The sequence below is a fragment of the Borostomias antarcticus genome (assembly GCF_949987555.1).
Source record: "Borostomias antarcticus genome assembly, chromosome: 2".
Lineage (NCBI taxonomy): Eukaryota > Metazoa > Chordata > Actinopteri > Stomiiformes > Stomiidae > Borostomias > Borostomias antarcticus.
This window is the reverse complement of record NC_140235.1, coordinates 6,152,886-6,166,801: the sequence shown is the minus strand read 5'-3', so window position 1 is coordinate 6,166,801 and position 13,916 is coordinate 6,152,886. Positions and strand designations below refer to the sequence as shown.

At 41.6% G+C, this 13,916-nt stretch overlaps 1 protein-coding gene across 1 annotated transcript in view; it reads left to right on the top strand.

The window, feature by feature from the left end:
* The window catches only part of slc30a6 (solute carrier family 30 member 6), a gene marked incomplete at its 5' end in the record, with an annotated part of 33,178 nt that extends 31,438 nt beyond the window's left edge, over nucleotides 1-1,740 (top strand). The window contains one exon of the mRNA XM_084461477.1: nucleotides 609-1,740. Within this exon, the coding sequence (XP_084317603.1) occupies nucleotides 609-1,199 (591 nt within the window). The 3' untranslated portion in view covers nucleotides 1,200-1,740. The remainder of the gene's footprint in view (nucleotides 1-608) is intronic.
* Between the last annotated feature and the right edge of the window lie 12,176 nt (nucleotides 1,741-13,916).

Genomic DNA, 13,916 nt, shown 5'->3' with positions numbered 1-13,916 from the left:
CCTAGAAAATGTGACTATCCACTATGTTATTACTCCTTTAAATGTCAGATTCTGACATCAATTCTTAATAGTAGTAATAATAATGGCAGTGTCATGAAAAAAACATGTTTATTACTCACTCACTCATTCACACACACATACGCACATTGTGCACGCACACACACATGCACATTGAATAAGTGAACCCAGATGCTAGTGAGATTCGTGTCACCCCACAGCAGAGACATGCCCATTACGACAAGGTGTTACAGTTAATCCCCCAGGCCAGTGCAGTTCCCCTGTCCTACCTCCAGGTGGAGCAACACCATGTAGTATGACTCCCACAGAGCAGATGGAGAAACCAGGCTCACAGACAGACAGACAGACAGACAGGATGGCTGCTAACGAAGGAAAGATTCGGAAGGATTCTTGGCTTACTTTAAATATGTACAACTAAAAGAGGATGACAGAGAGAAGAAGGGAAAATTGATTGAGGGAGGGCGAGAGAGAGGGAGAGAGAGAAAGAGGAGGGGCAATATTTGGAATAATAAATACAGGGAGGGAGTCTTTAACTACTCTCCCCCCCTCCGCTCCTCCCCGCCTCCACCCCCCTCATTGTGTTTTCTTAGGCTGGCTCGGTCCACGTTCGAATCCGCAGAGATGCCAACGAGCAGATGGTGCTGGCCCACGTGACAAACCGCCTCCTCCCCCTTGTCTCCACGCTGACGGTTCAGATCTTCAAGGATGACTGGATCCGTCCATCTCTCATGGCTGGGACTCTCCCCACAACCGCCACCTCCCAACTGGGGCCCTCTGAGTATGGGGGCCTGGCTGGCTTCATCCCCACTCCCTCCTCCTCCAGGCCCCAGGCTGACATGGACCCCCTGACCTCCACTCCAGCCAAGCAGAGCAACCCCCCGCCTGAGTTCGCCTTCAACACGCCTGGGAGACACATCCAGCCCGTGGTACTGGCCAGCACACAGCAGCCCTACAGGCCCGGATACAGCCTGGGCATCAATTATGGAGCCCCCCCCTATACCAACATGCTCAACCCAGGCCTGGCCCGGCCTGGAGGTGGGCTGGGCTTGGGCGTAGGCCTTGGGATGGGAGCAGGGATGCCTTCGTCACAAACCTTCAGAACTGCCTTAGGTTCAGCACCGCTCAGCTATGGAACCAACCCCAACCTGCTCCCTTCACAGTACAGCCAGTATAGACCTTGATGAACAGAATATACTGTACAAGAGACATAGGGTTGAGTTAGACAGAAAGAGAATATATTATGGTATTTATTTTGATGGGACCACCCTAAATGTCCATTCCTAACTTTGATGGATTTTCTATCTTTGTATATTTTTTTGCACTGTTCCTTGAAATGCAGACATGGTGGATGGAAATGACCAATGGGAAAGGCTGTATACCATTGAAATGCCGTCATTTGTTGATTGTGTAGGAGATGTATGGCTTTGACATTATAAATGTGTGCTTTCAACCAACTAAATTCAACCAATGTGTGCTCACTCACAGACTACAGACTGTATTGCCAGCAATACTTTTCTTAGGCAACAGTTACCACAAAGGTCCTTACAACCCTGTTAATTTGTGATGTTTTACCTGCAGGGTAATTGGCCAACAGTGGTGTTGCTTGATTATAACCTACAATAATTGTTACTGTTGAGCACTCTTTATACCATTTGCATACAAGTATTAAATGGATAATATAATGCAAAATTATTTGATTATGTAATTGTCTGCAACAGGGGCCTGGGGCATTTCTAGAATTTGGATTTTATTCACAAAGGATTAAAAATCATGTTCAGATGTTTGTTTATTGTAACTGTTTATGCCCAAAAAAATAATAATCTGTCCTTACATTACAGGAGGCACAATCCTCCAGTGATGGCTAGACGTTAACATGAAAATGGTAAAAGTCACAGGTCTGTACTGTACATGTCATAAAAGTGGAAATTCCAGGCTTTCCATAATCCTGCGAAGTGAAAAATTAGCTTAGCCCTACCTTTGATTGATTGCCAATCTATTTATTTTGGAAGTTTGATCACCTAATAATTGTAAAAAATTACACTGCCATCTAGGCTGGGAGCCAGGTCCACCCCTCAGGATGTTTTTTGCTGACATTTTTTCACGATTATTTCTTATTAGCCCAGACCTTGGGCCATCACAAGTTGATAACGAGCACTCCCAACTCGGGGCCGTTTGGTCTCAGGGACCCAAAAAAAAAAAACTTTTTGGGAAAAGTTTCTGCCGAAATGATGTAAATGCAAATATTAAGGTACTGCAACTGCATAAATAGTCAAGTGAGAAATGTGGCATGGAGTATCCTGAAACATAGGGGAAACTAGCAAAATAATACGCAGGCTTGCTGAGCTTGCTGAAAATACTAAAAATGTCTGTCCGCTTGACAAATTCTCATCAGAAGTGATTATTTTCAAGCACTTTATTGTATGTCACTGCCTCACTTGTATATAAAAAACTTCCCAAGTTTATGAGCTTCAATTTAAGCCCAAGATGACCTTTCTATCTAGAAGATTAAACTTACTGTGGCCAAAGTTCTTCACTGTACCTCAAATCAGAGAAAATATAATTTTCAATCACTTTCCAAATGGGAATAGGCAAATTTCTTGCATCTAACAATATGTTATGTTCTGCTGTGCTAACTGACGTGAATAACATGAAAAGTAAACTCTATAGTAGGAAACCAAATGCTTTTGAATGGTATTAAAACTATATTTGGTGTATATTATATACAGTAGCTTGTCTAAATCAATACACTCATGTAGTGTACAGTCATCACTAGTTATCAAGAGGCCAACCATCAATAGAGTACACTTTATTAACCTACAGATAAACACTCAATACAGCCAGAAGGATAAACTAAAACACAGCTCAAACATAAAATGGAACACATTTTTTTTAGTTCTTAGATCTCTTTGCTGCTTACAGTATCTATGCTGTAGTCCACTCACTAATCATAGCAATTAGAAAAAAGAAAAAATTGAATATGAAATATGTATCACTTTTTATTGCAAAACTTATACAAAACAGTCAACAAACACTAAGACAAAGGAAATAAAAATACGAATAATAAAATTAATAAAGATACAACAAAATAGAAAATGAATAGAAGAGTATGTTATCTCCGACAGTGAGGGGTCTGGGTTGCTGCATGTTCAGCTCTCATACCCAGGCCCAACCCCACTGAGTGAGTTTACTGTAGTGGTTAAGTGTTAGCGTATCCCTAAAAAAACAGACTAGTCACTATACATAGAGGACTGATAGACTAGTCACTATACAAGAGGACTGATAGACTAGTCATTATACATAGAGGACTGATAGACTAGTCACTATACATTGAGGACTGGTAGACTAGTCATTATTCATAGAGGACTGGTAGACTAGTCACTATACATAGAGGACTGGTAGACTAGTCACTATACATAGAGGACTGAAACCAGTCATTATACATAGAGGACTGGTAGACTAGTCATTATAGACCATATCGTCATCCTCTGTAATGGCGGTTGCCATGTCAGGGTGCGTGAGCAATCAGTGTAGCCAGATCAAGTATCCCAGGCAACCGCTGCCACACCGACAACACAACACGATAGAAGAGAGCGATGAAATGGTTTAAATCAAACTCATGGTCTGGGACATATTCTGCTGGAATCTGGATTCACCAGTAATTATGAAGCCAGCCGACGTCACTCACTGACTGCCCATGTTTAAGGACAGTTTGAAAAGTCCATGTGGAATATGATAGCTAATCCACCGTGTTGACCTTAAAGGATGTTGCAGCATAATTGTTTTAGTTTTGTTTTTTTGGGCCCCTGAGACCAAATGGCCCCAAGTTGGGAGTGCTCGTTATCAACTTGTGATGGACCAAGGTATGGGGTAACAAGAAATAATAGTGGAGAAAAAAAGGTACCAAAAAACATCCTGAGGGGTGGACCTGGCTCCCGGCCTAATAGTATAATAGCCCTGATAATTTCATTAGCTATTATTACCTCAGAGTGTGCAGGAACAGCAGAGAGCGAAAAATGTGCACCATATGACTCACTGAACATGCAATATAGAACAGACCAGCCTATACACAGGCATGCAGGAGGGGCCTTAGCCTAGCCTAGTGACACCCCCACTAGAACTTTAGGATATAAAGTTTAACTAGCCTGCATTTTCAGAATGGCTTCCTGGGATGCCAACCCTAATTCCAAATGAAAAAGTTTACATGAAATCAACTTCAATGGAAGTTAAAAATTAAAAAATTAAAAAAATAAACATTTCCTAGATATTACTAATATTTTCATTTTCATTTCATTCATTTGAGAAATTTTCCTAAATTATGCTTCTACTGTGTGGGTGTTTCAATATAGACCAACATCAATTTCAAGCACATTAGGAGAAAGAAGAAGCCTACAACTTTGGTGTATATTTATCTAACAAGTTTTTCCCTCTCCTATATAGTACCTGTAGTGTCATCTATTGACTTAACATCAATACCAAACCATTTTTATGCTGATCTTCATGATCTTTATCTTAAATTAGTGTTTAAAACAGAGTATACTGTATATTAGAGATGAGATGCTTTGTATAATTGTTTCCAATGGGTAAAAGAGGTAGTTGAACAATGGTTTAAAAGGGCATCCTCTACCTAGGCCTAGTATGAATGTTTTAATTGTGAGTTAAGTGACGTTTCGAGCCAAAGGCTCTTCCTCAGACTTCTGTTGAATACAGTCACCATCTTAAATACCCATACACAACAATTACACACACCTGTTGCACATTACAATCAATTTGTATCCAATAATACATCTCATATATACAGTATACAGACCGATAAGAGAGTAGGCTACAAATACATATGCACACAAACACACACACACACACATATATATATATATATATATATATATATGTACCCTTTTTATACCTTGTATTATATTTTATACCTTGTATTTTTATGTATTTTTAATATGTATATATATATATATATACATTAAACTATATGTGTGTGTGTATATATATATATATATATATATATATATATATATATATATATATATATATACATACATACATACATACATAAAAATACAAGGTATAAAAAGGGTACACATATACAACTTTTGTACCTCTTAATAGTTTGTATACCAATAAAGGGCTCAGACTCAAAGCCACCATACTATACATCTATTAGAAGCGCCTCTGTCTGTTCATAAAGATATATCCATTATTAAACAAGGCGACCTGGTAAAAGGTGAAAACAGAAACACAGTCAAGACGGTTTTGTTTTAGAGACCTGGCAGACCGACTCTGTATTCAACAGAAGTCTAAGAAAGAGCCTTTTGGCACTTGCAGTAAAAAAAAAATAACAATCTTTTATCATTTTTAATGGGAGCAATCTGGTGTGCGGAACTCTATATTTTTTCCTTGTACAAGAGTTTGTGTTCCAGCACCCAGCCTAAAAGGCACAGTGGATTGTGCGTGTCATTCGTATATAAGTATGAATGTACTGTAGACAAAGTTTGATCTTTCAATCTAAGAATTTTATTTTATTTAAGTAATCATTAGCCAGCCTTGGCCAGAATATAAGATCAAGTTAAAGCTCAATATATATAACATGCAATAAATCTGCATTTCTTAAATTAGCTAAGTCTGCATCACAGGTGAAATTATCCAAAAAGACACCAACTACATATCTCACACAACAGGCCTCAGATTGTACAGTAGTGAGATACAGTAACTGTCTGTGTTTGCGTGTCTGCGTGTGAGTGAATAGGCTACTGCTCTCAGAATGGCCCTTTACAGCAGATTCTCAGGCTCTCACACCATCAGTGTGATTCCATATCTGTCAATCATGCCACTCCAGTACTCAAAAGCCCCAGACGAACTGAATGACCGCATACACATGTCCCGACTCTGCCTCTTGTCTCTTGTCCTTTTCTGTTTTGACAAGATCTGTCAGCCTACTAAATCCAGCTCTTTTGGGTGAATAGCACTGCATTAGTACGCATCTATTGTTTTTTCTCCAAGCAAGGCGTTTATTGTTAGAATGGGGCTTCCCTTCCTGAGATGTCCACACCCGCTAGAGGTACACTAACAAGTGCTGAAAGAGGTTCTTGGTGGGGTGTTAAAAGGGGCACAGCTGGTGAGAAAACTGGTCCTAGCCCTCAGCGAACAACTCACCCTCAGAGATGCAATGAAAGCTTAGCTGTCACATCGCATGAAGGAAAACAAACCTCCAAAGTATGTGGTGAACCATTCCCATGGGTGTGAGTAATTGTGAACCCGCCACCTTTAACCAAAATATTCTGGAAAGTGCTTGAAACTCTTTAAAAAAAAATCTCTTCCACAGAAAATTTCTCCTTCTCTTTATTTAACCCCATTACGTGACTTCTGGCAAAAAAACAACAACATTGAAAGGATTATGCATTGCAAAAAGTAGACTTAAACTCCAATGACTAATAGACAAACTAGTCCTTTGGGGTGCTTGCATTGCTGAGGTGGTGTTTTAGACTGCCTGAACCCACAACGTTTCTCTCCCACTAATGGACCTGTTGTTTACTCTGGGACCTGTAGGTATTAGATCATGGAAGCAGCGCAAGGTGTGTCGGGCGCTCTGTTAGAACCCGTTCTGGGACATTTACCAACGGTCTTGACCTGACGGTGATACACAGGAAACAGAATCTGAAATACTGATCTCCGTAGCGGTGAGATCCCCATGGCGATGGTTGAGAGCCAATGCAAAGGCCTCGTCTGACACAGGCCCCTGTTCTGGAACTGTGACAGACCATGACATGCCATGTGTTATGTAGTGTGGGCCTAGGGGTGTGTTCCATTCCGGATGTTTGTTTTTGTACATTTGTTTATTTCCTTTTACAGTATCTGCTGGGATTATAGGTAGGTAGAAACAATAAATTGGGAACTAGGGGGAGTTATGTCTATTCAGCCAGTCGTCCTAGGTCTGTGAAGGGGAGGGTATGGGGATCCATGGAAGGGAACAGCAGTCCGAAACGGAACATAGTCCTGACATGTCTACGGTTCCAGGTCTGAAATGTGACAGCAGGGGCGGGGGGGAGGGTGTCTCACTGTAAGGTTGTTCAGTGGAGCCTGAAGACTCGGCACTTTGCCAGGGAGACCTCCTCTCACCCTGAACCACCGCAGAGCACTAAAAGCCCACAGCAGCACACCCTGACGCCAGTTCCTCCCTACCCTCCAGTGTCTATGAGCCGAACTCTGTCATGCCCTGTCCGCCCGGCTAACAGGCTGAACCCAGCCCCTCCCATCAGCCTCAGCCCCACTCCTCTATCCCTTCATTCCCAGCCCCACGATCCGGTGGTGGAAAAGCGTTCTCTCCACCCTGCATGCCTTGCCCTCCCCAGACAATGAGAGCCTCCTCCCCATCATGGGCTAGAGACATTGTGTCTGTTCCCCTGCGTCTCTAATGACCCCAGGAGGTTAGTTCAGGTCAGGGTGGCTGCCGCTATGCAGCCAGCTCACTGGAGCAGAACCCTGCCTGCCTTGCTGCTCGTAATGCTGGTGTTCCATCCTCTAGTTTATACAGTCCCAGCGCCATTAGCTTTGTCACAGAGGAGGCATGCTATCCCATCTCATCTCACCCCTTCAAATAGTTTACTGTACTCCTGTTCAGTTATTAGTGTACTTGCATAGACTGCGCATTCGCAATATTATTCTCTATAACGAGATTGCATGTTTAGATTTGTTCTTTTTACCAAAGCCACAGATGTAGGTTGCATTAAGCCTGCATGGGACATGTCCCATTTAGTTTTTGAAAATGGGATTTTTGAGATCGCATTTACAAGAGAAGCTCCAACTGTGTGTGCATTAGAACCATGCAGAGGCAGGAGGGTAGGCAAGCGGATTTCAATGTTTGGATACTCAAATGTGTGTGTCCAAAGCAATGTATAAAAGTAGTAAAATATTTAAAATTAGTTTAATTATGGTTAATTCTCCCCTCTCCTTGTAATTGTATTCCTCCCTTCAGCTTGCTGCTTGTACAGCGCCTCCCTCTAGGAGTTCTAGAAGCTCGGTTAGGGAACAGCTCATGTTCTCTATGCTGATTGGGCAGCGTGGTTGGAAGGTGCATGGATAGAGGGGGAACAAAGGGAGAGCATTTCCCATTTCCAGTGTCTCCTCTTCTTCCCATCAAGTTGTAAGTATTGCATAATCAGGATTAGCCCATTTGGCAAGCTATAAATATATGCAAGTTTACAATGTGTACAGACATTCTCAGGGTATCTGTTGTGGGGAGATTAGATTAGGTCCAACCTAACACTTCCCTGGACTTGTGAGTACAATGAGATGAAAAAGAGTGGGCAGTAATGGGTATCGATGAGCAAGCTGTGTGCAGTGAGGGGTTTAATCACTGGTCAGAATGAACAGTTTGATTCTGACCGGATGAAACAGGCTGATGGTAATACTCTACAGTAGGTCACCTGGTGTCAGTGGCTCTCCTGATTACATCATTTACACTGCCAGTATAAAGCTCAAAACCTCAATCTCCTTTGCAAAAACCATTCTCTCTCCTTTGAAAACTCACTGATCTAGCATGACAGGATTGGACTGGATCAAAGTCTTTGATTGCACCAATCCAGCTCAGAACAGTGTCAGGGCAGTGTTTACTCCAATGGAGTAAGGAGGGAGGGAGGAAGGAAACACGTTCCCAGTATTGAAACTGGCCCCCGAGCCCCCAACGCCCTCGGTGCCTTGTGTTTTTCTGCTCGGCTGACCATGTGACATTCATGCTCCATGTCACAGTGGAGCCCCCAGGCCACCAGGTCGCACTGTGGGACGTCACAGGACCCAAGTCTGGCTGCCCGCCAAACGGCAACTAACCACCCAGCCCCAACAGAACACATTGTCTGCTATCTGGGAAACCCCCTAATGATAACCTGCTGTAGCATTTTCTACAGCTGCTAGCTGTAATATCTAGGCTATATAGTGGGAAATAAGTGGGCCAACACAGACCTAGTAGAGCTTCTTTCTGACTTCCCCACAGGTCTGGCTCTAGTCGTTGGGTGAGAGGGTCCCCTGGTTCTGTACTGGCAGAGGGAAGGACAGGCTACGACGCGAGATGGGCCAGGCCGGATCAGGAAATCGAGTCTCACCTGTTCTCAGACTGAGGCTGAGTTGACGCCATGACAACCAACCATACACCTATTGAAATGGATCGGTGAGTAATGCACAATATCACATCTTTACTATGGTATAATGACAGAAATGTCTGTGTGAGTGCGTTTCTGTCTGCCTGTGTCCCTCCACAACTCCAGAACAGGCCACAACCCCACAACCGGCCACTGTGTGTCGCTCCCGTGCGGGATCAGAATCAATGCTACCAGCAAGCTAGCTGGTTACAGACGGTGCTTTTCCACTGACCAGCACGGTACAACACAGGACGCCGAGCGTTTGTTTCTTACCGGTGGCGTGTTGCCTGTAATGGTGGTGATGTAGCCTAGCCTCGTGAGACCATCCCGATCTCACCAGCTCACGTTGTTTCACTCCACTCATCAGTCTGGAAAAGCTCGATAGAGATCCGTTTGATTTGCCGATCAGAAGACGATCGGCCAATCAGCGTTCTTTGAGGAAATGCTAGCAACTATGGCAGGCGTGGTTTAGGTGTGACAACAGCAATAAGCAACTGTTCTAAAACAACAATGCCGGAAGTTAGCGTCGATGCTGTTATAGCATCAGTTAGAGTATTTCTTCATTGAAAGAAAAACAAAGAACGACACTGAAAGCTTTTCTCTGCGGGAAAGATGTTTTCGCTCTTCTCCCGACTAGTTTCGATAAGAATTTGATTTACCTGTGATAGCCGTTCATAGATCAGAACAGAAGGACTTTAAGGTAGGCTACAGAAGAGGAAAACAAACCTGATTCAGTCGATTTATCTGGATGTTCTTTTGGCACGCAGGTTCGTACAAATTGTATAACTGGTTATCTGTAGGTAACTATAGGTTCAGGTGTTGTGGTCTAAAAGGAACAAACAATAAAAGCTGGTTTAGTATAGGGTTGTGCAATAAAATTGATCCAGCAATACATCCAAATATTTTTTTCTGCGATACTGTATCGATTTTCCCCGGTACAGTATCAATACAGTAAAAAAAAAAATGCACAAGGACAATTACACAACAAGACAGTGAATAGATATAGAAAATTAAGTATATAATTCAGTCATAGATACATTATTCATGTTTTAAATGGATTTAAAATGTCCTTACATTCCCTCCACCCTCAGGATCACATCCAGGGAGCGGGGGATGGAGTTGTATTTTCAGCTGTATTTTAAAAATGTCAATAAATTGTAGAGTGTCATAATGTATCGCATTATGTATTGTATCCTATCGCAATGTATCCGATCGTGATACGTATCGTATCGTGACCCATGTATTATGATATGTATCGTATCATAAGGTCCTTGCCAATACGCAGCCCTAGTTTAGTACACCATGATAGTTTAGTAGACTTGTAGACTTGATAGTTTAGTACACCATAAACAATAAAACAAACTAGTGCTGCGAGCAGCAGTGAGCGGGCCCTCGCACCCCACGCGTGTCGGGGTGCTGCGCCGTTAAAGGCTGTGCTATTTCGGTGTGCAGTACTGAGAGAAACTTCCTGTCACCAGTAGGTGGCGCTCTAGGCGTGACTCAATACCGAAGCATAGATGTGTTCAGGACGGTACCTTGATGAAGCGTGAGAAATGTTGAGTAAATTTGATAACGTATGTAGGAGTTATGAGGACTTCCTGTTTCACCAGTAGGTGGCGCTGTAGGTATGACGGAATACTGACTTACAGAAGTGTTCAAGATGCGACCTTCATCAAGCATGAGCAATTTGGAGTAAATCGGATAACATATGTAGGAGTTATGAGGACTTCCTGTTTCACCAATAGGTGGCGCTATAAGTATGACGCAATACTGACACATAGATGTGTTCAGGACAGAACCTTCATGAAGCGTGAGATAAATCGGACAAATCGGATAATGTATGGAGGAGTTATGAGGACTTCCTGTTTCACCAATAGGTGGTGCTATAAGTATGATGCAATACTGACACATAGATGTGTTCAGGACAGAACCGTCATGAAGCGTGAGATATATCGGACAAATTGGATAATGTATGTAGGAGTTATGAGGACTTCCTGTTTCACCAATAGGTGGCGCAATAAGTATGATGCAATACTGACACAAAGATGTGTTCAGGACAGAACCGTCATGAAGCGTGAGATATATCGGACAAATTGGATAATGTATGGAGGAGTTATGAGGACTTCCTGTTTCACCAATAGGTGGCGCTATAAGTATGACGCAATACTGACACATAGATGTGTTCAGGACAGAACCGTCATGAAGCGTGAGATATATCGGACAAATTGGATAATGTATGGAGGAGTTATGAGGACTTCCTGTTTCACCAATAGGTGGCGCAATAAGTATGATGCAATACTGACACAAAGATGTGTTCAGGACAGAACCGTCATGAAGCGTGAGATATATCGGACAAATTGGATAATGTATGGAGGAGTTATGAGGACTTCCTGTTTCAACAATAGGTGGCGCTATAAGTATGACGCAATACTGACACATAGATGTGTTCAGGACAGAACCGTCATGAAGCGTGAGATATATCGGACAAATTGGATAATGTATGGAGGAGTTATGAGGACTTCCTGTTTCACCAATAGGTGGCGCAATAAGTATGATGCAATACTGACACAAAGATGTGTTCAGGACAGAACCGTCATGAAGCGTGAGATATATCGGACAAATTGGATAATGTATGGAGGAGTTATGAGGACTTCCTGTTTCACCAATAGGTGGCGCTATAAGTATGACGCAATACTGACACATAGATGTGTTCAGGACAGAAGCGTCATGAAGCGTGAGATATATCGGACAAATTGGATAAAGTATGGAGGAGTTATGAGGACTTCGTGTTTTATGGCGAAATGTCAAACTTTGGCGGGGCGCCACGGCAAGGGTGTTTGGTGAAAACTAAATTTTTTTGATAACTTTTGATCACAAAGGTCTTAAGATGAAGCTGACCCGATATGAAGTTGATCGGATGAAATCTGTAGGAGGAGTTTGTCGAAGTACGAGGCATGGAAATGGTAAAAACAAGGACAAAATGGCACATAAAGAGCAAAATGGCGGACTTCCTGTTGCATGTTGGGTATAGCTCCAAGAGACATTTAAGTGTGGCTCGATGAAATACATATGCCCACCAAATTTCGTTCGCCTACATCCAACTGAAAGGTGGGGCTCGCCATTTTAAACTTTCCAGGGGGCGCTCTTGAGCCGTTTTGCCACGCCCATTTCCGTCACCAATGAAATATCCGATTTTCACCAGGACTGATGTATCTGCAAAGTTTCATCCGTTTTCATCGATGTTTAGGCCGCCAAAAAGGCATTTGTTTGGGGAGAAGAAGAAGGTAGGAGAATAATAATAATCCTTCGAGTTTCAATAGGGCCTCGCACCGCCAGTGCTCGGGCCCTAATAAACATCCATACAGTCTACACACTATGCAGTATAACATACTAATATTACCAATAATACAAGCAGACATAATTAATAGCCTAATTCTTCAATAGGCTAATCTAACTAAACACCATAAGCAACATACAGTAATACACAACTGCATTATATTACAGGAAAAGGTATATTCATATAATAACTACACTTCCCTTTTAACAGGCGTCACCATTACAGAACACAACTGTTGGGCTACTTAACTCTGAGATTACGATAGCTTCACTTGATTGTTGATTGTTGATTGATTGTTAGTAGAACCTATTTTACAGTATCTAAAAGGGTCCTAGAGTTAAAGCGATCAATAGCTATGTTGTACTGGAGCTAACCTATGATAGCCATACTATTGTTAGCAATGCTGCTACTATTGTTAGCAATGCTACTGCCTAAAGTCGCTGTATACTTGCTTTTAACATATAAAAGATTTTAATTTTTTTAATTAATGCAAATTAATCGATTTTAAACAGGTAGGCCTAGCTGCACAGAATGAGTAGGCTAAAGGCTACCACAGACAAACTGACAAACTCGGTCGCAAAATGAACTGCTATGGACTGGAGGTCAGTTGCTATGGTAGAAGACAGGGGCTTAATGGAAGCATTACAAATTATTTCCTCCAATCCAGCTACAAGCCGCCATCAAGAGGTCAAGTTTTGAAAATCCAGTACGTATTGGCACAAGCTGAATATGTTGCTCAGATTGATTGATTGATTGATTGATTGATAGCTTGACACATAGGATATTGCAAATAATAATTTAATAAAACAATATATTGACTTCTAAAGCCATCTTTCTGCCACAATAATGTAATGTATTTTAATTTAAATATCCTTCCCAGCAAAAAATTATTGCGATTAATTAGATTAATTAATTACAGATCATGTAATTAATCAGATTAATTTAATTTTTAATTAATTGAATCAATTTTAAGATCTAGTTGTTATATTAACTACAGTTACAGATCAATAGTTTGTTGTTGAACACTAGAAACGGAGTTGTAGGAGTTTATTCAGTTATGGGTGCATTCGTTTCGGTTTGTGACATGAAATAAAAGTAGTTCAGGTGCATTCGTTTTGGTTTATGGTGTACGGCGGAGGTGATGATTTGAATGGTGAATTTTAACTGATTCAATTGATTTATCTGCCCTGGTGTTGAATTAATGTTCTCTATACATTAGATAGACAGACAGACAGACAGACAGATAGATAGATAGATAGATAGATAGATAGATAGATAGATAGATAGATAGATAGATAGATAGATAGATATTATTAATATATATACTTTATTAATTCATTTGGTGAAATTGTTGTGTTGCATTTTTTATACTTGCACCTTACCCCATTGCTAAGGTTAAATTTATTAAGGAGGGAAAGAGGAGT